At 39.8% G+C, this 25756-nt stretch overlaps 1 protein-coding gene across 1 annotated transcript in view; it reads right to left on the bottom strand.

Annotated features, from left to right (window-relative positions):
* The window catches only part of kcnt2 (potassium channel, subfamily T, member 2), a 62401-nt gene that overhangs the window by 4141 nt on the left and 32504 nt on the right, over positions 1-25756 (bottom strand). Inside the window, exons 18-27 of the mRNA XM_056472757.1 lie at positions 20184-20385; positions 18934-19039; positions 17472-17656; positions 17300-17371; positions 16355-16489; positions 11202-11313; positions 11015-11116; positions 7029-7112; positions 6472-6600; positions 6086-6380 (exon numbers count right to left, since the gene is read on the bottom strand). Coding sequence (XP_056328732.1) covers positions 6086-6380; positions 6472-6600; positions 7029-7112; positions 11015-11116; positions 11202-11313; positions 16355-16489; positions 17300-17371; positions 17472-17656; positions 18934-19039; positions 20184-20385 — 1422 coding nt within the window. The remainder of the gene's footprint in view (positions 1-6085; positions 6381-6471; positions 6601-7028; positions 7113-11014; positions 11117-11201; positions 11314-16354; positions 16490-17299; positions 17372-17471; positions 17657-18933; positions 19040-20183; positions 20386-25756) is intronic.

Genomic DNA, 25756 nt, shown 5'->3' with positions numbered 1-25756 from the left:
CTGCGGAGTATTGCAGAAGTGCTGGAAAGTCCCAACCTTAAGTCAGGGGATGTTAAATCTTTCAAGCTCTTTGCCCTTCGAGTGCGGTCGTTAGTGAGCATGTTGGAACAATTGGGGCCAGAGGGAGTTGCCGAATTGGACTGTGGCTCACATGTGTCTCGTCTCCAGAGCAAGCTTCCCCATGAGCTGCAAATCAGTTTTAAGAGATATATCCACCCCTTAAGGATCACAGTCCCTACACTTCTACACTTTGCTGACTGGTTAGAATACGAGCTCCAAGTACAAGATGACACTGCCAAAGCAGTTATGTATGCCCCACCCTTACCTTTTAAGCGGAGAGAAGGTCGTCATGAACACAAGTCTTCAGGGAGATCAACAAATATCCTATTAGGTGCTGGAAAGCCCACTGCCCCTACTGAAGGCCGAATGTTTACTTCCGATTCCAAGCCCAGCTCTACTAAGTATAGAGAGAAGTCACATGTCTACTGTCCTTATTGTGACAACTCCAGCCACTTCCTCAATGGGTGTCTTAACTTCAAAGAGCTAACAAAAGAGCAGAAAGAGGCATGGATTCGTAAAAACAATAGGTGCTGGCGGTGTGGCCGCAATCATCATGCAGCCAGATGCACATTAAAGGCTCTATGTAAGACATGCAACAGAAAACACCTACCTGTATTGCATGATCTGAATGAGAGAGTTGTCAGTACTAGTGATGAGACTGAACCTAGAGAGAACTCGTGTCTTGTGAGTACCACAAAGGGAACGTTATATGCAGACCGTTCAGTTGGCAGTCGACGAGTGCTCTTGAAAGTGAGTAAAGTAATCATTGCAAATGGAGATGCATCAATGGAGACATTTGCTGTGTTAGATGATGGGTCAGAAAGGACCATTCTACTCCATGCCGCAGCTCAGCAGCTGAAACTCAAGGGCCAGCCAGAGGACCTCATACTGCGCACTGTGAGACAGGATCAGCAAGTGCTTCATGGAACAGCAGTTTCCTTTACCGTTTCACCAGTGTCTCACCCCCACAAGAAATACCTCATTAAACATGCATTTACAGCTGAACGACTAAGCCTTGCTGAACACACATATCCCGTGGCTTTCTTACAGAAGAAATACAGACATCTAGCCGGTCTCCCATTGGAACAGATAGATAAAGTGCAGCCTGTATTGTTAATTGGGTCAGATTACCCACACCTCCTCACGCCTGTTGAACCAGTCCGTCTAGGCCCACCCGGGGGCCCAGCAGCAGTTAAAACTCGCTTGGGATGGACTCTTCAAGGTCCTACACAGGAGGTTCGTCGTGAGCTCAGCACACACCAGTGCTTCTTTACCTCTGTACTCCCTAACACAGACTTGTTTGCTCATGTTGAGCGATTGTGGCAAATGGATATGATTCCCTATCGCAACAACAAGATAGTGACCCGATCCAAGCTAGACAAGGAAGCAATCAGTCTGTTGCAAGAAAGGACTGTGAGAGTAGAAGTAGAGGGCACAATGCGGTATGCCACACCGCTCCTTCGAAGGCAGAGTATGCCTTGCTTGAACATGCCTAAGGAAGCCGTTCTCCCTCAGCTAAGGAGTGTTGAGAGGAGGCTGCTCAAAAACCCAGAGCAAGCATCTGCCTACCAGGCCGAGATTACTAGATTGAAGGAAGCAGGTTATGTGGCTAAGCTAGAACCAAGAGAAGCAGATTGCTCCAAAGAGTCTTGGTACATCCCCCACCATATGGTGCAGCACAATAATAAGAACAGAGTCGTCTACAACTGCTCCTTTCAATTTGAAGACCACAGCCTTAATGAGTTTCTCCTTCCAGGCCCTACACTAAGTCCGTCACTGTTGGCAGTGTTGCTCCGATTCCGAGAGCACCCTGTTGCTATAAGTAGCGACATTCGTGGTATGTTTCACCAAGTCAGGCTGCTCCCTGGGGACATGCCCTTGCTCCGATTCTTGTGGCGAGACTTAAAGCCTGATATACCCCCTGATGTGTACCAGTGGCAGGTACTCCCTTTCGGCACTACGTGCAGTCCCTGCTGTGCCACATATGCCCTGCAGACTCACGTTATAAATCACAGTCAGCCAGGAGATCAGTTTAGAGAGGTAATTGAGAAATCATTCTATGTCGACAATTGCCTCCACAGTCTTCATTCTGCTAAAGAGGCCAAAGACCTTGTTGACAGACTTTGTGCTCTCCTAGCCAGTGGAGGATTTGAGCTTCGACAATGGGCTAGCAATTGTCCATCTGTGATTACTCATCTCCCATCTGAATCCAGATCTAGTACCTGCGAACTGTGGCTCAGCCAAGACCAACAAGATGTCCGTGAGTCCACGCTTGGACTGCAGTGGCATTGTCAAACTGACACACTGCATTACAAACACAGAGCTAGGAGCTCCTCGCCAGTGACTATGCGTTACATATACAGAGTACTGGCAAGTCAATATGATCCTCTCGGATATATCATCCCATACACTACCCGGGCTAAAATATTAGTACAGAGTCTATGGGACAAGAAACGGGACTGGGATGACCCACAGCTGCCAGAGAATGTACTTGCCTTATGGCATGAATGGGAGAAAGAGCTGAGTGGACTAGAGGAGATATCCTTAGCCAGGTGCTACTCTCTGTTTGAGGCAGATCACACATCTTGTAAATATGAGATCCACATCTTCTGTGATGCCTCAGAGCAGGCGTATGGGTCAGTGGCCTACCTGCGAATAGAGCACAAGGAGGGAGAAGTAGAAGTTGCCTTTGTTGCTGCCAGGTCTCGTGTTGCCCCCCGAAAGCAACAATCTATACCAAGACTAGAGTTGTGTGCTGCTTTAAGTGGAGCACAGCTATCCCATCTCCTGAACACTGAGCTTACAATCCCCATCTGCTCCACTACACTCTGGTCAGACTCTACCACTGTGCTCACGTGGTTGACATCTAGCTCCTGCCGTTACAAAGTATTTGTGGGGACAAGAGTAGCGGAGATCCAAGAGATGACAGCATCCGCTGTCTGGCGCTATGTCAGATCATCAGACAATCCGGCCGATGACATCACTAGAGGCAAACCTCTCCAACACCTTTCTAAAGAAAGCAGGTGGAGTCAAGGACCATCTTTCCTTAAGCTCCCTTCTGAGAGCTGGCCTGAACAGCCTCACCTAGCGGCAGAAGTGCCGAACTCTGAACTGAGACAGTCATCCTTCTCTGTTTTAGTAACCACTACTACTCCTTCAGTTAAGCTGCAGCACTACAACACCCTGACAGAGTGCCTGAATGCTTATGGACAGGAGCTTCATGGGGCGGCCTACACCTCAAATGCTGAACTCCAAAGGGATGTTCAACGTGCAGTTCTCCTTCAAGCACAAGCTGAGTCCTTTCCAGAAGAGCTGAGACTATTGATGTCTGGAAAGCCAGTATCATCAAAGAGCAGACTACTCACTCTTTCCCCAGAACTTGATGCTGCTACTGGACTTATTAGAGTGGGAGGCCGGCTACGTCACTGTGAGGTATTGGAAGCGGATACTATACACCCAGTTGTCCTTGATCCTCGGCACCCAGTCACAGTGTTGATCATAAAAGATTATGATGATAGACTGCATCATCCAGGTACGGAGCGGTTGTTTGCAGAAATCAGAAGGACATACTGGATACTGAGAGGTCGTGAAGCCATCCGTCGACACCAGCACCAGTGTACAGAGTGTAAGAAGTGGAGAGGACGCCCTGAAGTCCCATTCATGGCGGACCTACCCCTTACAAGACAAAGATACTTCCGTCCTGTCTTTTACTCGACTGGGATGGACTGTTTTGGCCCCTTCATTATTAAGATTGGTCGACGTAATGAGAAGAGGTGGGGTATAGTCTTCAAGTGCATGACCACAAGGGCAGTCCATCTTGATCTTCTCTCTAGTATTGACTCTGACTCCTTCTTGATGGCCCTACGAAGGTTCATAGCCAGAAGAGGCAACCCCCATGAGTTACTGTGTGACCAAGGCACTAACTTTAAGGGAGGAGAACGCGAACTGAATGAGGCCTTTGCTGCTCTCCAAAGTGAGCTACAGAACCATCTTGCTGATCGGCAAATCAAATTCACCTACAACCCACCAAGTGCCCCTCACTTTGGTGGATGCTGGGAGAGGGAGATCCGTTCGATCAAGGCAGCCCTTAGAGTGACAATTGGAGCCCAGACAGTTACTGAGGAAGTGTTAAGGACAGTGCTGATTGAGGTAGAAGGTATCCTCAACTCTAAGCCTTTAGGATATACCTCCTCTGATGTTGCTGATATCGACCCAATTACCCCGTACTGCTTCTTAATTGGTCGCAGAGATGTGTCACTTCCCCAAGTCGTCTACGAGGACTCGGATATCCTGAGTCGACGGCGGTGGCGTCACAGCCAACTACTTGCAGAGCACTTCTGGAGGCACTTTCTGAAATACTACCTACCTGACCTTCAAGCAAGGCAGAAGTGGAAAACAGAAAAGAGGACATTAGAAATCGGGGATGTAGTCATGATAGTTGACCCTCAACTCCCTCGTGCCTTTTGGCCAGTGGGCAGAATCACAAAAGTGTTCCCAGGTGCAGATGGTCGAGTGCGGACTGCTAACGTGGAGGTTAAGGGCAAGACTTACACCCGTATTGTAGCCCGACTTATACAGCTTCCAGCTCTACCTGAGGATGATTAGTACAAGTCATGGAACTTTTGTCAGATGAGCGAATTCAGTTCTGAATTCGGGGGCGGCTGTGCAAAAGGACCGCTGATGTATAAGCCCCGGATGACAACCAATCAGTGTGCACAATGCAACGCAGCATCATCGAGGTGGGCTGAGCAAAGAACTAGTTGAGAGTGACAGTACACACGAGAGATAACGCTGGATAACACACCTGCTACCTCACTCGGCAAAAAGGGACATAACAGGCACTGGTGGTATACTGTGTTACAGTGTGCGTGTATTAAAAGTAAGTGATCACTGGTTATAAAGTTATTAGCGACAGAAGATCAGCTGTTGTCCTCATACTACCTGTAGCAGCTTGTTAGCACCATACTGCTTGTATTACCTGCTTAAACTCGGGAATTATCAAGTGTTTAAGTACAAGTTGTAGTCTTATGTTCATGTGTACATATTTCAGCATGCTACTAGTGTATATTTGTAGTTTATCATGTATGTGCGCGTTACATGACTATAATTGGCTACATGCGGTGATCATTCACGTTGAACATGCCCAGACAAAGACCCTGCAGTCACGAAGCATTCATGTGCCTGTGGCGCCCTCTTGTGGACACTCAGAATATTGCGCTCATTATCGACTGGGCCATTATTACTTATTATACTTGAGTTGTGTACTGTTCAGTTATTAATGTTTATTGTGAAACATCTGTATTGATTATTGTTTATTGTTATCTGTTTCAGAAACCACACATATGTTCCATTTGTATACCAAGTCCTTAAGTAAACGTAATTCATATCTAAATATCCTGAGTGCCTCTCTTCAATTAAGAAACCATCTCACTCAGTTCTGACCGACTGCCTATTGTGTTTCACACGCAAGTTAATACATCTACGAACCCCTTCATTTCATGTCGTGTCCTTTGGAAGCCCAAATACAGAAACAGAATGAGCTCTGTGGAAAGAGCAGCGCTTGGACGGCATTTTAGCTTTCTCTGCAATAATATTACAGCTCCTCTGGTCATGCCCTGCAGCTGCGCAGGGTGTGTGCACATGGTGAATGCACATAACCTGAAGCGTTTATGATCTCATTAACCTGGATGTATTTTTTTGTAGTGCCCAAGCTTCGCTCGCTGTAGGCTTTGCTAAGGTAACTCTGTAAAAGCCAATGTCTCCCTTTGCATTGAACTTTTAGTGTATTACATTCAGAGATGTTGTTTATGTTCACACAGCTACATTACACATCCACTAAAGTTTAAAATATGATATTGTAGTGGACCACCCATTTAATGTCTGTAAATGTTAAGAAAAATATTAACAGTCAAGCCTGCTTCCAGAGTTCTTAAAATCAAACAAAATAATTGATGAATAAATGAATTTCAGACAATTCATAGAGTCTTCCGAGTTTATGCTGAACATGATTTGACTTGAATCTCACCGAATCCCAGTGTGGATAGACCCAGGTTTTTCATGCGTTTCTTGACCAGCTCCGTGACCTCCAGTCTTTCAGAGCATGAAAGCAGGACACCCCGATGCTGGCTTAGTCTGTCTGCCTCACGCTCAGCATGCCATGGCCCCAGGAGACTGGAAGCCCACTGCATGCTTCTCCGACGCAGAGATTGTGTCTGCAGTTGACTGTCTGGTAATTCACAGTGAAGACTCTGATGTTGCTCATCTAGGTCTCTGCCCTCATCAAACACCGATGCCTTGTCTGACATTTGGAATTGTGGAGTCTTGACGAAAGAAAAACATAGCCTGTTTTGTTTTGTCCACAGAACACTTATAAAAACTGTTGTTAAAGCAATCTCAGCTGGACAATGCTACCTCAGGAGATTCAACTGTTTGAGACTTGCTCCTGTAGATGCCAATGGGAATGTCTCCTACAGTGGAAGAAAGCCTTTGGTACAGTCTGCCATACGTCTCAATGCATAAGTCCTCCTCAGTAATGCTCATCTAAAAACATAATTTCAGATTTTAAGTCCACTGAAAGAGCATAAAATCATTAACACAAAGCTACCCAGCAAGCATTTTTTGTTTATAAAAGATGTCTAATAGACGCCTAAACATAGTCGTCTTGGTTAAATCAAGGCTAAATTTGGGCTGTCTGAAAATCTAATAGATGTCTAAGAATAGGCCAAAACTAGACTAGCCATCAAATAGACAGAAATGAATACACATATACAGTCTGTCTAATCTGTCTATTTGACGACTATACTAGTTTTGGGCTATTCTAACATGTCTATTAGATTTTCACAGACAGCCCAAGTTTAGCCTTGTTTTAGCCAAGCTGTATATGTTTAGATGGCTATTAGACATCTATTAAACACAGAATTGTTTTCTGGGTATTATTAAAGAGCAAATGTGCTAAAAGTGATACTTACAGCACACAAGAAACCAGACTGTGGTGTAGTTTCCAGCCCCAGCAGGAGCCTGGTGATTGTTATCATATAATCCTTAACAAAGCTCTGCAACAATAGAAAACCAAGTCTTTTAGTACAATTATGGTCAAATTTGGAAGAAGGAACATGTAGTCACAAACAAAAACATACTCAGAGTTAGTAAGATCTTTTTAAACCTATGTCAGGCAACTTCTGAGGCCTTATTTACTCCTGGTGTTAAGATGTGTTTTTGTCAATTTGATCACAAGTGGATTGTGATGAATACACAGAGTATATTCAGTAATCAGAGAATTCAATACTTTTTAAGACCTTTTTAAAGAGTCTTTCGATACATTTTAAGACCTTAAAACCACTTTAGGTTTCAACTGAAACACTGGCGAGATTTTAACTTCCAGTACTAAATATTAATGTAAGAAACTAATTCAAAACTAAAACATTATTCATATACTGAATAAAATCTATTAAATCCAGCTAATTCAGCAGGCTGCCACCTATAGAGCTGCAGAAATAATGGTGTTGGCTTGGTTACTGCAATAAACAAAGCAGCAGGATGTCAAATCTAGCAGGATTTTACTGATTTCATAAACTACACAGCTTCCTGATATTCGCAGATTTAATTCAGGCAAACTTTAGCATACAAACTTACATTGCATAATCAAAAATTATATCAAATTTAATACTTTGCTAAAACTTTTTAACACTTTAAATTTCTTGCCTTAAATTTCTCAACATTGATTTATCAACTTTTAATATGTTTTAAGACCCCGCGGACACCCTGATACATTTCATAATATAGAAGCTCATATGATCAAATGCATTCAAACAGCCACAAAAGAACGCCTACTATCTGCCTACTGATCTCCTTTTTAAATATTATTTGATCTGCTATTGAAGTGAGCTAACAAGATGGAATTAAAATTCAGCTTTGTATAATTTAAGTTTGCTTTGGACAAGATCACTGGTCCTATTTGTTAAGCTTATTAAATTACTATATTCTGTTATCTGTGAAATAAAAGTTACTGCTCTGAAAAAAAAACCTCAAGATTTACTTTAAAAAAAATCTGCGTAACAATTTGCACAAACAAATTTCAAGTACATTTTTCCAAGTAGAAATCTACCTTCCTGTAGATTTCAGTTGCAACCCATTTCCCTCAACATTATGAAGCTGCAGGCCCGGCTTTCTCGTTTTCACAGACAGTGCCACCTGCTGTTTGAAAGATCGCCTAACCTGAATTCAACTGATTATAAATTGTAACTTACACTATTTTTCTAATAAATAAAATATTATGCTATGATTAAATACATTACTATATAAAATATTAAACATACTAGATTATGGTTTAATGCATGTATTCTGTTGTATTTTTATTAATTGTATTTGTAAAAAGATATTGCTCAGTTACTTGAATATTTTCAGTCATTTATTGTTTTTTAATCATTACGGATTTATTACACTGTTTAGTATTGAGTTGAGGGAATGAATATTATCTCTTCACATACAATAAACTATAGTACTCTGAATAATTTTCTCACAACAAACTTTATTTTTGTGTACTTTTTCATGAGGTTCTACAAGTCATTGAGTTGTAAACAATGCAGAGAAAAATGGTGAACAATAATAATTGGATTAATAATTATTTATTTTGTAGAAAATAACATCAAATAAAATAAATACTTTACATTCTTGTTGGGGAAATGTTTCATTTTGCCACAGCCATATCACCCTGCAGCCCAAGACTGGTTACTCACTGACTTTACATGGACATCAGTAATCGAATTATTTGCCTTAATCTAATTAAGACAATAATAATATTAAGGCGTTTACATGCGTTGCTTTTTGAATGTTCCTTTCATGAACCTGTTTTACATGTTATAACACATAATTCAATCAATGTCATTGCGTCACCACCCTATCCGCATTTCCTCCAGAGTTTCATGTAATTTTGGGTGTTTCATTTTTAATTTGTCGACTTTAACTGCAGTTTATGCCCCAGTAAAGTAAAGGGGACACTATTCTGTCAGTGGGTGCTGTCTTTTGAGTGAGACGCTAAACCGAGGTTTTGACTCTCTGTGGTCAATAAAAAATCCCTCGTAAAGAGTAGGAGTGTAACCCCGGTGTCCTGGCCAATTTCCTTCCATCGGCCCTTACCCATCATGGCCTCCCAACCATCCCCATCCACCGAATTGGCCAAATTGCCCCCATAGCTGGTGTGTGGTGAGCACACTGCACTGTTGTCCTGTGGCTGCCATCGCATGCAGATGCTGCACACTGGTGGTGGTGTAGAGAGACCCCCCTCATGACTGTAAAGCACTTTGGGTGTACGGCCATACACAATAAATGTGCTATCTAAATACACATTACATTACATTTCTCGAGCAAAAAACTGTGGAATTATCTGCAGCATTCTTGCACTGTATAAGCGTTGACAGAGAATTTTCGAATTGTAAAATCCATCTGGGAAAAAAAATACACAAGTCACAAGAAAATTATTTTTGCTTTGACCTAAGGGAGCTCATATTGTAAAATCGATGAAGATTAACTGATATTTTGATTTCCATAGATCTTATTTGTAATTATTACAGAACTTATTAACAATTGTTGATGTTGTTATTGTGTTACTGTTATTGTCTGTGGTAGCAGTTTCAGATAGATCATACAATAATACGTAAAGTAGACCTACATAGCTCTAAAGTATGTTACAATTAACATGCCTTATATATTACACATTTTATTTTAACATTTTTACTTTAAAGTTTTTTTTTATTTTGCCAGAAAACATTGCTAGAAAATTGTCCCAGAATGGTACAATAACCGAAAATAAAATCAATAACCTTACTCATGTGTCCGATGTTGCCACTTTCTAAAAAGTGCTGGTGTGAGCAAGCAGATGGGTCTCCGTACATGCCACTTCACCCAACCGAACAGCAGGTGGAACTGTCTGAGAAAACAACAGGTCTGGAAGTGCAGGTCTGAGCGTGCAGTTGGGTCGGTAAAGTCTAGATCGGATATGCGGCCGGCCGGAAGTGCAATATGCACATTAGTGTAGCAGCATTTTTTATGACACTGTATAACAATAATTAATATTTTTACAGTACTGTGACAGTTGGGTTTAGGGTTGGGGTGGGAGTAGGCGTTAAAAAAATACAAATTATTGGGAAATTTAATAGATAGCATAAATAATACTCGGTACAACTACTGTTTTTATGTTACTGTGAGGGTTGGGTTTAGAGTCTGGGTGGGGGTAGACGTTAATAAAATACAATAAATGGGAAATTTTATAAATAATATAAATAATTCTTGTTAACTTCCAGCCGCAATCATATCCGATCCAACAACAACCAGCTGGGTCTCCGGGCCAGTTGTTGGTAGATCGGATAAGGTTGCGGCCGGAAGTTAATGTGATTTATTTATTATATTGATTAAATGTCCTATTTATTGTATTTAATTAATGTCTACCCCACCCTAACCCTAAACCCAACCGTCACAGTAATGTAAAAACTGTAGTTGTACCGAGTATTATTTATGTTATCTATAAAATTTCCCAATAAATTGTATTTTTTAACGCCTACCTCCACCTCAACCCTAAACCCAAATGTCACAGTACTGTAAAAAATATTAATTATTGTTATACAGTGTCATAAAAAATGCTTCTATATTAATGTGCATATCGCACTTCCGGCCGGCCGCGTATCCGATCTAGACTTTACCCTCTGGGCCTGCAGCTTCACCCTACTCCCCATGTCAAACACACCTGCTTGTTATTATCAAGTGCTCTTCAGGTCCTAATTAATTAGTTCAGGTGTGTTGGATCAGGTTGGAGCTGAACTATGCAGGAAGATAGACCTCCAGGTCACTGTTCTACAGTTTATCAACAAAGATATTACTTTTCTATGCTTCTTAAACACTCATTCAGAAATGATCTGATGTTGACAGGCAGCACTATTAATGTGTGTATGCAGTGCGTTACCTGGTAGAGGAGTGTGTCTAGCATGCTAATGCTGAAAACCCTACCAGCAGCAAACGGAAGGTGAAATATGAAGGACAGGTTTGAGCCTTTTTCTCTTTCTTTCTGTTCCATGAAGAAGAAGACAAAGATTTGAATAAAGACTATTTATCACTAAAAATGAAAAGGGGAAAAAAGAATGCCTCCTCACCTTTGCCAGTTTGGAGAATGCCAGGGAATGACAGTCCTTTGTGCTGAACTGCATGAATCTCATGTTAGCGGGATGAGTTAACTCTGTGATGATGTTCAGACCAGAGAACAACCTGCAATCACAGAGACAGACAGACAACTTTTTCAATAACTTCACCACATAATCAAATATAAATGGTCATGCTCTTCCAGAGCTTGGTGGTAGGAAAGTTGCTAAAATGACAAGCATTTAAGGAAAAATAATTGTAATCAATTAGAATGTCATTGAAAAGTTAATTCATTTCATTAATTCAATTCTAAAAGTGAAACCCATATATTATATAGACTTTCTACACACAGAATGATATATTTCAAGTGTTTAATTGTTTTAATTTTGATGATTTTGGCTTACAGTGAGTAAGACCCTACAATTCAGTATCTCCGAAAATTTGAATATTACTTATGGCTAGGGCCAGACAGAATCTGCAGACATTTTTGCTATTTTTGTGAAAAATTTTGTAAAAAATATGCGGAATTATTGGAATTATGGAATTATTTTGGAATTATTTTGGGAGTTTTGTAATTAAAATTGTAGCTTTTTAGCTTTTATTAAATGTTTACAATGTGAATCTATCTAGATCCACTTATTTGGTAAACAAAGACTAGTAATGATGTTTGCCCTGCGCGCTCTCAGTTTTAAAAACCTTTTTTTGTGCATTAATCTTGTCAATAATATTATTCAGGAAGTCATGATTCGCGTTCATTAAATTATTGCTTTGTATGGTTTTTATTTTACATTCTTCAGGTGATACGAAACACAGACGTTTCGGCTCAATGCCTTCCTCAGTGTGTGACACAAATCTCACTTCACCCTTTTGTCCCACAGTCAATCACATTACGTCATTAGTTATACGGCCACTCGATAATTAAAAACAATCTCATTTTCATTTCAATATACCATAATTAACCACACAAGAACTATTTACCTTCAAAAACACTATTTCACAGGAAAATAGCATATCAATTATCATCATTCACTTATTCATGTCTACATCATTGCAAAACATTTATGTCTAAAACATAAGAAAAATACATTTTCATCTCATTATTTGTATCATTACATCTTCAAAATCCAGGTATTGTGCCGAAACATCTGTGTTTTGTATCACCTGAAGAATGTAAAATAAAAATGATACAAAGCAATTATTTACTGAGTGCGAATCATGACCTTCTAAACAAAGCAAGTCTCTCATATAATATATCTACTAAAAGACAAAATAGAAAATATCACTTTACAAGCTGTATTGTAAATAAATTAAATGAACACTTTCATATTAGTCAATAATATTACTGAAATTGAAATTGCATAAATATACATTTTTCCCAGTGATGGGTTGCAGCTGGAAGGGCATCCTCTGCATAAAACATATGCTGGATAAGTTGCTGGTTCATTCCGTTGTGGTGACCCCAGATTAATAAAGGGATTAAGCCGAAAAGAAAATGAATGAATGAATAAGTATAAATTTACACACATTTACACAAGTAAATATACTCGATGGACTAAAAATCTGCGGATTTCTGTGCGCACAGATTTCATGTGGGCCTACTTAGGCCAATAAAAAAAGAATTTTTAACAGAATGTTAGACTACTAAACACTATGAACATGTAAAGCACTCAATATTTGGTCTGGGCTATGTTTTTGCATTAAATACTTCAGCAATGTGACATGGCATAGGCATGAGATGATAATTGTTTTCAAGGTATACACGGTTTGGAAAAGTCAAGGTTTTAAAACCGCCAAAATTTTGTGTACCGTTCCTAAGGTATGTGTAAGATTTTTTATTCACTTTTTTTGTTTTTTAGGACAACAGTATCTCCAGCAGAAAAGATATCCTAAGATGTCTTTTTAAATTGTAAAGAAATCTATGTTTAAAACAAATGAAGACAGCAGAAGTCAGTGATACATTTTAATTATTTAGCCTGACATGTTTACTGTTACAAAATATTATAAAACTTTCAAAAAATTAAATACATTGTTTTCAAAGGAGAAAAAGTTTTAGTTTTTTTTCACCCAGACATTTAAAAAGAATATATTTTAGAGCAGTGAGCACAATACCGTGCACTGAAAAAACTGTGAAAAAGCATGCAAAACTGTTGCAAACAATTTATTTGTATTGAATTTAAACAAACAAATTAAATTTAATAATGTTCAACTTAATTTGTTTGTTTAAATTCAGCCCAAATAAATTGTTTACAACCACTTAAAGTAAAAAAATCCACGGAATCATCAATGACTAATTTTTTTCAGTGTGTTACCGTGAAACCGTGATATTTTTATGCAAGGTTATCATACCTTCAGAATCTTATATTGGCCCATGCCTAGATGTGATTAGATATGTGTTTAGGTGTTATGCACTGAAAATGGCATTCAGTTCTTCTGCAGTGTTGGGTACATCTTACATCTTCCGCTTCACAATACCCTATAAATTCTCTATGAGTTTTCAGAATCTCCAAAAATCAATTCAGAATCTCCATAAAGCTGGTCAGCAGAGGGAGGCATGAGTCAATGTCAGAGACGTTTTATCTGGGCTGAGGACAAAAAGAACTAGACTGTTCTCAGTGGGCCAAAGTCCTCTTTTCAGATGAAAGTAAATTTAGCATTTCATATTAAAATCAAGGTCTAAGAGTTTTGAGGAAGAGAGGTGAGGCTCAGAATCCAAGTTGCTTGTGCTCCAGTGTAAAGTTTCCATTCAGGGGTGGTTTGGGGAGCATTTTATCTGCTGGGGTTGGTCCAATGTTTATCAAGTTCAATGTCAGCGCAACCGTCTACCAGGACATTTTTCCAGCCGGACACAACGATGCAGAAGACCTGAAGGCCACTGTCAGAACAACCTGGCTTCATAACACTTCAGCAGTGCCACAGACTGATTACATCATGTCATGTCACATTGCTGAGGAATTCCATGCAAAAACATAGCCCAGACCTAGTATTGAGTGCTTTACATGTTCATTGTGTTCAGTAGTCTAACATTTCTGTATTAAAAATTCTTTTTTTAAGTAGACCCACACAGAATCTGCACACACAGGAATCTGCAGATTTTTAGCCTATCATTGAGTCTATTTATTTGTGTGTGAATTTATGTTTATTCAGTTTTTAAAATAGATTCAGTAATATTATTGACTAATATAAAAAATTCATATGATTTATTTACAATACAGTGTGTAACGTAATATTTTCTGCCTTTTAGTAAATATATATTACGTGAGAGACTTGCTTTGTTTAGATTTGAATTGTAAACATAATATTTCATATATATTAAGTTTTGCTTTGATACTCTTAAAATCATTCTGCATCAATGATGAATAAAATTCTGAGCAGAAATAGCAAAATATGTCCGCAGATTTTGTCTGGCCCTAGTAATAAGTAATATTTAAATTTTCAGAAATACTAGATTTTGGGGTTTTGTTGGTTGTAAGCCAAAATCATCAAAATGAAAATAAATAAACACTTGAAATATATCCATCTGTGTGTAATAAATCTAAATAATAATAATCTAAATCATCTAATTAATAATGTTTCATTTTTTTATTTGAATTAATGAAATTAAACAACTTTCTAAAAAAGTCTTGTTACCTATCCAAGTTTTAGGAACAACAAATAATAACTTGATCAATAATAACACTGATTATTTGGTGTCAAATGTGGCTTATATGAAAGGCAAATGCCTCTAGATTACGCTTATTTTACCAAAATAAAATATGAACATGCCTGGATTTTTAATTATTTAATTGGGACAGTAAAGTCTGACTTTGATAAGACGAAAGTCTTGTCACTTAACATAAATATTGTACAGTATAGAATATAAAGTCATGGTGCAGTGGAAAAAGAATTAATATTGTAAATGACTCCAATGCGCTTGGAGGACTGCATCCATACATCTCTGCAATGACTCAAATTTATTTATAAATTTCTAAACAAACTTATTAATAAAGTCATCTGGAATGGCAAAGAAAAAGTTCTTGCAGGACTCCCCGAGTTTATTAAAATTCTTTGGATTCATCGTCAATGCCTCCTCCTTTATCTTACCCCAGACATGCTCAACAATGTTCATGTCTGATCACTGGGATGGCCAATTGTAAGAGGCTAAATTATTATATGCATTTGTTTACATGACAAAACATGTATTTTTGACTCAAGAAGGTCCATACTGACTCCAAAGGCAGATACTGATAAGATCAGTGCCTGGTGTGTGGACTTTGGGGGTTTTACGATGTGGTCACATGTTGATTGGTCAGTTTGAATGTCTCAACATTTGGGCTTTGGTCACATGGTCAAGAAAGATACAAAATAGGTGGTAAAACGCTGCTCTGCCTCTTTTCTTTTCCTGGCCTGTCTTTCCTGGTCTGCTTTCCTCCTCTGGTCCTCTCCACCTCTGAATCTTCTCTGACTCTACTGCAGCCAGGCTAACTTCTGGGCCTGCTCTCTTTGTCTCTCTCTCCCTCCCCCTGTGTCTCTCCTTCTACCTCTGGTAACTTTAATTTTACATTTAAGCTGGGTACAATTTATATCATATGTTTTATCATTTCATATTTGATCATTTTATACAGTTATTTTGTAACTAATTCAGTTGTAACCATAGGGAATTATTGTCATTAAATCATTTCATTTTCAAGTATTTGTGAATTACTTTTGATTTAACATCAACACTTAACTGTTCCATATTGCAATACAATACGATCACATAATATCAACGCTCTCCCACATTTATAGCTATTAATACTGCCCATTCGGCAGAACTACAGTTCGAACCGCTGTGGTTTTAAAACCCAATCCTACACAATCATAGAGCACCTTGTCTTTCTTTGCTTGCAGAAACTTTGATGTACAGGCTGAATTATAAGAAGGAGCTCTGTCCTGCTAAAGAATTTGCCCTCTCCTGTGGTTTGTAATGTAATGGGCAGCACAAATGGCTTGATACCTCGGTATGTAAGCAACAAATACTCTAACATGTTTTTGTTCTCACAAAATGATGAGAATTTAGGAGATCAAATGTAAAACAAAAATCCTCACAACTAAAATATTGGATAGTCTGAACACAGCATAAGGTGTCTGAGTAACAATAAAAGGCCTGATGTAAGTTATCAACCCCATTGAGAATCTCAAGATCTCTCACCTGAACAGAGTCTGAACATTAACTATGGTTTTTGCATCCGCCATATAGTCCTCCTTAGCAGTCATTGTGCTTTCCTTATCCACAACCACCATACTGGCAGCAAAAGAGACGCCACAACGCAACAGGTCATCCAGGCTGTAAGAAAAAAATATTGGATGTATAATAGAGCACTGCAGTGATGGTTTGTTTTTATAGATCAACAAGTAAGACTGTATCACCCTGGTGCCCCAACTAAAAGCCAATGGGATTATTGAATTGGACTTTAATTACTGCAGAAAATAAGCTCTGTGACCAACAAAGGTTTACCTGTTCAGCATTATGAACTTTGTAGTCCTATTTAGTCATAGCTGCCTTTTCTAGCAAGATGTTAAAATCACTGCTGAGATAATACTGGTGCTGAGAGCATAAACACTTGATCAATATTAGATTATGTTCTGAATTATTGATCAGGGGTCTCATTTATAAAACTTTGCGTATAAACCTTCCTAAAAGTCAACGTATGGCAGAATAAATAAAAATGTATTTATTAATGATAATGGTATGTTTATTAATGATTATACGCCTGGTGGGGTAACCAAAATAATCTTGTTTTCACTTTGAAACACGATTATTTTTGCTTACCCTATTGGTAGACTATTTTGCTCATTTTAAGAAAAAACTCACTTAATTTTGACTTATTTATGAAAACAAGCCAATTTTTTTTCCTTGTCAAGAAAATGTTGCTTAATTTAAAAATTTTACAATAAAAATATTGTATTTTAACCAAAGTTGCTGATTTGTTCCTTGGTTTTACAGTAAGACTTATTCCTTGAGCTTTAATCTCAGTAAGGTGACTCTCGGTGAACAGCAGTGGGCTTATCTCCTTCCGGAGGACCAACTGTAAATTGATTATTCGAGGACAGGATACAAGCAAACATGATAATCTTTCATAATAATGTCTCTTGCCTGTCAATTGATCCAAGCAAGTAGTAAATCATTGGAAACCAACAGATAGTCTCAAGAAATTCTTCATCCGGTCTAAAAGACGAAGAAACCACACAGAAACAAAACATTGTAGCACTTTTCATACCTACAAAACACCAGAAAGTGAAGAAGAGTTATGTTTAAAAATGTTTACTCATTCTCTAAGAGCAACACAATGGGCCACAGTTCATTCTGTGGTCTGTACGAGGCTCGTAACGGGAGGATGAAGTTGTACAGGGTGTTTCCTGCTGTCTCAACAGACACAATGACCAGCTTACTCTTCAAACTGTACACTTTTGCATCTTCATCGTCTTTGTGGTTGCAGGTCTTGGACAAAAACTGACATTACAGGAAGAAGATTAGTCTTATTAACATTCAAACAATTACTAAAACAACTAAAAACTAGAAATCAATTTCGCTATCATCTGAACCCCTGTGAAACCCCAAAGTGAGTGTGCCTCACATTGGTGAGTGGGCTTAACAAACCACCTGCAGAAAACAAATTCTTTCATCTCTCTGATACTTTAACTGGCACTTGCACTGATTTTGCACATTTGCACCAGATCTTCTATATTTATAAAGTGTGCTTCACACAGGTGAGTGGACTTGATATCTTGTAAGTTGCTTAGGACAAAAGCATCTGCCAAATGACTAAATGTAAATAATTTTTAATGTAACATAAAATGAGAGATTCTTAAAAACATTTTTAACAAAACATAAAGCACACTATGTCTTTGTTTTTATGCTTATTTCTATTTTAATATATAAATAAAAATAAATAAATTTAAAATGCTGATGTTGTGCTCGACATTTATTATAATCAGTGTATAAAGGAGTGCTGCTGTGAGTTCCAAAGAAGGACATTCAATTAAAAATACTCTTAAGAGAATTCTATTCATTGTTAAATTATATTTATATTTTAATATGTTTTTGTTCAATAAAAGCAGAACCAATTTTTTTTTAAAGGTAATGTGATGTATGTATGAAAAAACATCATTTTAGATCATCAATCTAATTTAAAATAAACACAAGAATTCAGACATGACAGAAGGAGAGACACATGCTTCTGTGTATATTTGTTTTATGTAAACATGTGGAAATATATTAGAACTTACAGTTGAAGGCAGAGTTATTAGCCCCCTTGATGTTAAAATAATGTTTAACAGAGCAAGGACATTTTCACAGTATATCTGCTAATATTTTTTCTAAAATATAATGGGTTTTTAATTTTTTAAAGACCATTTTAAGGTCAAAATTATTAGCCCCTTTAAGCTATATATTTCTTCGATAGTCTAAAACAAACCATCATTACACAATAACTTGCCTAATTACCCTAACCTGCCTAGTTAACCTAATTACCTTGTTAAATCTTTAAATGGCACTTCAAGCTGTATAGAAGTGTCTTGAAAAATATCCATTAAAATATTATTTACTGTCATCATGGCAAAGAGAAAATAAATCAGTTACTAGAAATGAGTTATTAAAACTATTATGTTTAGAAATGTGTTAAAAAATTTTCTCTCCATTAAACAGAAATTGGGAAAAAAATAAACAGGGGAACTAATAATTCAGGGGGGCTAATAATTCTGACTTTAACTGTATATATTATCTGTTACCTTTTCCAGATGCATACAACATGTGGGCATTTTCTTTTTTCGTAAATGGCAAAGGATTGTTGAGCTTCCAATGTAGGGTAAATTTGGAGGATATCCTATAAAGTAACTAAAAAAAGCAAAAAAGAAAAGAAAAGTTCAGGAAATCATATTCCTATATAATAATGCTTGATGTAATTCAGTGTTTTGGACTAATAACTATTACAAATGTTTTTCTTGTACTCTTTCTAGCCCAAATATTAAATCAAGAAGAATTTTCTAGACAAGCAAACAATATTGTCTTATTTTAAGAAATAATATGCCAAAATTACCTGCATATGGGGTACGAAAACATAATTTAGTTTTTCCTATGACGTAAGGGGTTGTATTTTAATGATCTAGGCGCAAAGTCTAAAGCGCAAAAGCAATAAAGGCGTGTCCGAATCAAGCTGCAAAATCCTGCTCTCACTTGTGAAGCTAAAATGGAAGCTAATATGGATATTGCCCCACTGTTAAAATGGCCAACTTTACAGCAAAACATAACGTGTTTACAGCCTGGTACAAAAAAATTATTTTGTTGTGTATAAAATTACGCTTCATGACAACTGTGAGGGGTGAAATTTTTTATGACTCATCAGTTTTGTTTTTATTGAGTTATATTAAGTCTGCATTATTAAGGGCGGGGCCACTTGAGTGACAGCTAGGTCTCATCACCTCAGCTGATTAGCCACTGAACTCGGCATATACCTCGTATTTTTGTTTTGTTCAATGTTTACACAGTCTGCCTTTTGGAATTATTTCCTACAATTATCAGACAATTTGATTTGCTGTGCGCACTTAATTGTGTTCACAAACCATTCAAGTGGTCCCCCTTTTCCCGGCTGAGTGAAATTATATACTTATATACCATGGATTTGCAATTTAAACAAAATGGAGCAAAAAGTGAAAATTAGGGTTGCGCTGGTCTGAAAATAGCAACAAATTGTGCTAAATATGTCTTGCACCTTATTGTGCTGGGTGTATGATAGGGCCCAAGATAAGTTTGCTTGCCCCTTTGACATATTATTTAGCTTATTTAAAGGAAAAACTCACTTAATTTTTACACATTATTTCTTAAAATAACACTGCATGTGTTGCTTGTCTAAAAAGCTTCCTGATTTAATAATTTTAAGATATTTGGACCAGAAACAAGTGTAATAAACATCTTTCATAATAACATAATCATGCTTTCACTCTCAGTGAATTAAGGTTACATTAAATTAAGGTTAAATTACCCATCACTGCATTCATCTCCAGTGACGTGGCTCTTTGACTGACCACTGAGTAACTTGTCAGCTTGAAAGGAAGGTGAATCAGGCAATTCTACAACAGGAGTCATGATTGGTTGTTTTTTCTCAGATGTATTAGCTTCCGTTGAGAGCGATGGGCCTAACGTGGATGGAATGCTTATTTCCTGTATATCTATGGCCATGGTCCCTTTAAGAAATATAAAACTTAGATGTAAATAAATCACAGAATATATAATATTACATTGTATCTTTATCATGCATACATTTACAGATGTAAATATTATGGTGATTCTTGTCATTTTGTAAGTCTCATTCACTTTCTTTATAACATATCATTTAAAACATAAAGTGTTAGTGCTTTATGGAAGAACATTTTAGAAAAAATAAAAAACACAGTTTTTACAGCAAAAATGCATATACTGTGATTATAAGTAAAAGTAAAGACTTTAAAATTACACTTCTGATCAAAATTTAAGTGCAGGGGAAAAATATTTTCTTTTATTATTTATATTTTGCACTGGTGCACCAAAACCAGGTTGAAAGTACTGCTTTAAAATGACAAAAAATGACAAGATTCTGGAGCAAGTGACAAAAGAGAGAGAGAGAGAGAGAGCAGACTATGTATAGAAAACCTTAAAAAAGAACATGCAAACATAGAAATGCCTTTTGGTCAAATGGGACTTGAACCAGAGACCTTCTTGTTGTGAGCCACAGTGCCACTCATATATAGGCTCCCAAAAAAAAAAAAAAAAATACAACAGACCTGAGTATCAAAAAATAGACCCAGTAGTGAGTAGACCCACTGTCCTTCTTAATCACTTCAAACATTTCTTTAAACATGCTTGAGCAACTACTGAAAATTCTTTGTCAGGCATTATTGTGAACTGCAGCATTGTCCTGTTGAACGACCCAGTCATTACCACACAGATGAGAACCTAATGTCAGGAGTGATGTCCACATAGCAAGCCACTGTTTGACCCCCCTGTTAATATCAACCAGTACAAGATGGGAATACTATTAAACTTCCCCTGGTCTGGATATTTGGATAAGGAGTGAAATTAAATATTCACTGTACACACAACCTGACAAAAGTCTTGTCAGCTATCCGTTTTAGGACCAACAAATAATAACTTGATTTCTAGTTGATTATTTGGTATCAGATGTGGCTTATATGAAAGGAAAAGGCCTGTAAATTATGCTTATTCTACCAATATAAAATTTGATCATGCCTTGATTTTTAATTATTTAATTAGGACAGTAAGGTCTGACAAAAGTCTTGTCACCAAACAGAAATAACGTACATTATAGAATATAAAGTCATGGTGCAGCGGAAAAAGAATTAATATTGTGTATGACTCTCATACGCTTGGAGGACTGCATCAATACATCTCTGCAATGACTCAAATAACTTATTAATAAAGTCATCCTGAATGGCAAATAAAGCGTTCTTGCAGAACTCCTAGAATTCATCAAGATTCTTTGGATTCGTCTTCAATGCCTTCTCCTTCATCTTACCCCATACATGCTCAATAATGTTTACATCTGGTGACTGGGATGGTCAATCCTGAAGCACCTTGACCTTCTTTACTTCCAGGAACTTGGGAGTAAATGGGAGGCTAAGGTATGAGAAGGAGGGCTATCCTGCTGAAGAATTTGCCCTGAAGAATTTGTATGTAATGGGCAGCACAAATGTTTGGATACCTCAGGCTGTCAATGTTGCCAGCCACTCTGCAGATCTCTCACACTCCGCCATACTGAATGTAGCCCCAAACCATGATTTTTCCTTCATCAAACTTGACTGATTTCTGTGAGCATCTTGGGTCCATGCAGGTTCCAATAGGTATTCTGCAGTATTTGTAATGATTGGGATGCAGTTCAACAGATGATTCATAGAACAAATCTACCTTCTGCCACTTTTCCAAATGATCAACTAGTAGTCAAGTTATTATTTGTTGCTCTTTTAACTGGGATCGATGACAAGACTTTTGTCAGGTAGTGTATAAATGTATCACAAGTCAAATAATAAAATAAAATAATAACAATAATGATGAACAATAGCATGGCTTTTTCACCAAAAAGGTACAAATTTAGCTTTGCCATGATATTTGATGTTTGATACATGATATTTGATACCTTGGACCACAAAATCTGTCATAAGTGTCAATGTTTTTAAATTGAGATTTATATATCACACGAAAGCTGAATCTTTTTATTGGTGAATAATTTGTTTGGATAGGACCATATTTGGCTGAGATACAACTTTTTGAAATTTGGAATCTGAGGGTTCTAAAAATGCTGAAAAAAAACCTTTAGATTTGCCTAATTTAAATGCTTAGCAATACATTGCTAATCCAAAAAAAAAGAGTTTTGATGTATTTATATAAGACAATTTAGTATAAAGTATCATCATGGAATATGGTCGTTACGGTTACTAAAGTAACCCTTCGTTCCCCGAGGGGGATGCTATGTGGAAACTTCCACTATTGGGATTTCGTCAGAAACCAATCATCTGAAAGAATATAAAAACGGGCCAATGAAATGCCAATGAGTTGGCGGCGTCAGCATGCACAGCTGGCATCAATGACAATCAGTCATGCTATAAAGACGCAGCCAGTGCCATGCTCGACATCCTTTTCTAGCTGAAGAGACTTTCACGCTCAACAGCTAAGGGACAATCGTTGTGGCGAAGGAACATAGCATTTCCGTTCCCCGCGGGAGGGTTACTTTAGTAACCGTAACGTTCCCCTTCGGATGGGGAACTCCAATGCTTTGTGGAAACTTCCACTATGGGGAAATCTATGGAAAACGCCACAACGAAAGAACCTTACTGCGTCCCTGGCGAAGGGTGTGCCACGCAGTAGAGCGAGCGCACCTACAACGCCCCGAGACACAGTCTTCCAACATGTCCCCTGGCCCTTACTTACCTGTTCAGGAACAGTTATATTCGGGGAGTCGCAATAACCCATTTAAATAGGTTTTAATACAACAGTACGTTGGAAAAGCATTCAGTCCCGATAGGGAGGACGCTGCGGAGCTCACCTGTTACCCAGAGGGGAGACCTGGTGACAACCTATGGACTAGCCCAGAGATGGGGAGTCCTTGCATAAGGATGGTTAGTGGGGAGGGAAGACACGAGCCCGCCTAGAAGGGGGGACTATACCGTGGCTAAGTGAACGTATGGGATCGCCAGCGGGGATCACGCATAGCAGGCACCTATACCCAGAACGTGGGCTGACCAGCGGGCATGCCAACAACGTAATGGGCCACCACCTGACTCCTCCGCTGAGTCAGGTGCTGGGGGCCTCGGAGGAACTCTGCAGGGTTCGCCAAAAAATGGGGAACTAAACTGACAAAGCTGAAAAAGCGCACGTATCTCCAGGTTAGGGAGAATGGCGCAGCAAGCGTGTTTCGACACCTCCACCGAATCGTTTCCTCAATCACCAAGGGTTACCTAATACCCTTGAGGAAACCGGCTCCACTCACAGAATGTAAACAATGCAAATGTATAGGGTGTCACCCAACCCGCAGCTCTACAAAAGTCTGTCAGAGAGGCGCCGCGTGCTAACGCCCAGGAGGATGTGATGCTCCGAGTGGAGTGAGCTCTCACCCCCGGGGGACATGGCTCACCCTGGCTCGAAAAGCAAGGGAGATGGCATCCACTATCCAGTGGGCCAACCTCTGTTTAGATATGGCACTTCCCTTCTGCCGACCACTGTAATAGACAAAGAGCTGGTCAGAGGATCTAAAGCTCTGAGTGTGGTCCACATATATTCGCAAGGGCGAACAGGACACAACAATGAAAGGGCTGGGTCTGCCTCCTCCGCGGGCAGCGTTTGCAGGCTCACTACCTGATCCTTAAACGGCGTAGTAGGAACCTTGGGGACATAGCCCATAATTGGGCACATGCCATAATTCTAGGCACGAGTCACTGACCAAAAATGCCTCCAGGTCCCCAACCCTCTTAATCGATGCCAACGTGACCAGCAGAGCTGTCTTCAAGGACAGAAATCTCAAGGATACTGAGTCGAGTGGTTCGAAGGGATCCCCACGTAGGCTCGTAGCACTACCGTGAGATCCCAAGAGGGCAAGAGAGAGGGGCGGGGTGGAAACATCCGCCTCGCACCTCTGGGGAACCGGATGATGAGGTTATGCCTCCCCACGGTGCCGCCATCCACGCATCATGATGAGCAGAGATGGTGGCCACGTAAACCCTCAGTGTGGAGGGCAACAGCCTTCGCTCCAACCTGTCCTGAAGGAAAGAAAGCACAACACTGATCTGGCAAGATGGGGGGTCTTCTCGGCGAGAATCGCACCACTCAGTGAATAGACTCCACTTCAGGGAGTAGGCATGCCTCGTAGAGGGTGCACTAGCCTGAGTGATGGTATTAACCACTGCCAACAGTAGGTTACCTAAGTCTTCCTCGTCGCGTCTATGGACCCCACATGGAGGTTCCACAGAACTGAGCACGGGTGCCAGATGGTGCCCTGTCCCTGAGAGAGTAGGTCCTCTCTCAAAGGGACCGGCCGGGGGGGGGGGGGGGGGGGTCGCGAGGAGGGAGAGTTCTGATATCCAGGTCCGGTTGGGCCAGGGGGCGCAACTAGCAAGACCTGCTCCTCGTCCTCCCTGACCTTGCACAGAAACTGCGCGAGTAGGCTCATTGGGGGAAACGCATACTTACGCATGCCCCGAGACTCGGGGTGGAGTCACCATTCTCCCGGGGAAGGAGCTGCCATGAGAGCCCGTTGGCCGCACGGTTGAGCCCATCCGGGCTGTGAATAGCAAGCAGCGACTTCAGCCACGCATGACTCCAGAGGAGCAGACGGCGAGCGAGCTGAGACATGCGGCGGGAGCGTATACCCCCATACGGATGGCATACTGTACCGCAGCCATGCTGTCCATCCTGACCAGCATGTGTTGCCCCCTCAGCACCAGTAAAAAGCGGAGCAGAGTGAGAAACACTGGCAACAGCTCTAGGCAGTTGATATGCCAATGCTGCTGGGTTTCCCTCCACAGGTCCGCAGCAGCATGCCCGCTACACACGGCCCCCCCAACCTGTACTGGAGGAATCTGCCGATATGACAACATGCCTGGATGCCTGACCTAGGGACACACTGGCCCGTAGGAAGGAGAGGTCCTTCCAGGGGGTGAGGGTGCGGAGACACAGCGCAGTGACAGTCACTCGGTGTGTGCCCGCGTGCCATGCGCGTCTGGGGACCCAATCGTGAAGCCAACGCTGTAGTGGTCTCATATGGAGCAATCCAAGCGGCGTGGCCGCGGCTGCGGATGCCATATGCCCCTGGAGCCTCTGAAAAGATTTTAGGGGGACCACCTTTTTTTCTGTCGAACTCTCTCAGACAGTTCAGCATTAGCTCGGCGCGTTCTCGTGAGAGGCGCGCCTTCATGGTGATCGAGTCCAGCTCCAACCCGAGAAAGGAGATGCTCTGGACGGGGGCGAGCTTGCTCTTTTCTCGGTTGACCTGAAACCCCAACAGCAAGAGGTGCCGGAGCACCTTGTCTCTGTGCATAATCAATTGCTCCCGGGAGTGGGCTAAAATCA

The sequence above is a fragment of the Danio aesculapii genome, chromosome 2 (assembly GCF_903798145.1).
Source record: "Danio aesculapii chromosome 2, fDanAes4.1, whole genome shotgun sequence".
Taxonomy (NCBI): Eukaryota; Metazoa; Chordata; class Actinopteri; order Cypriniformes; family Danionidae; genus Danio; species Danio aesculapii.
The sequence above is the reverse complement of the archived record's forward strand: the minus strand, read 5'-3'. Positions and strand labels throughout refer to the sequence as shown.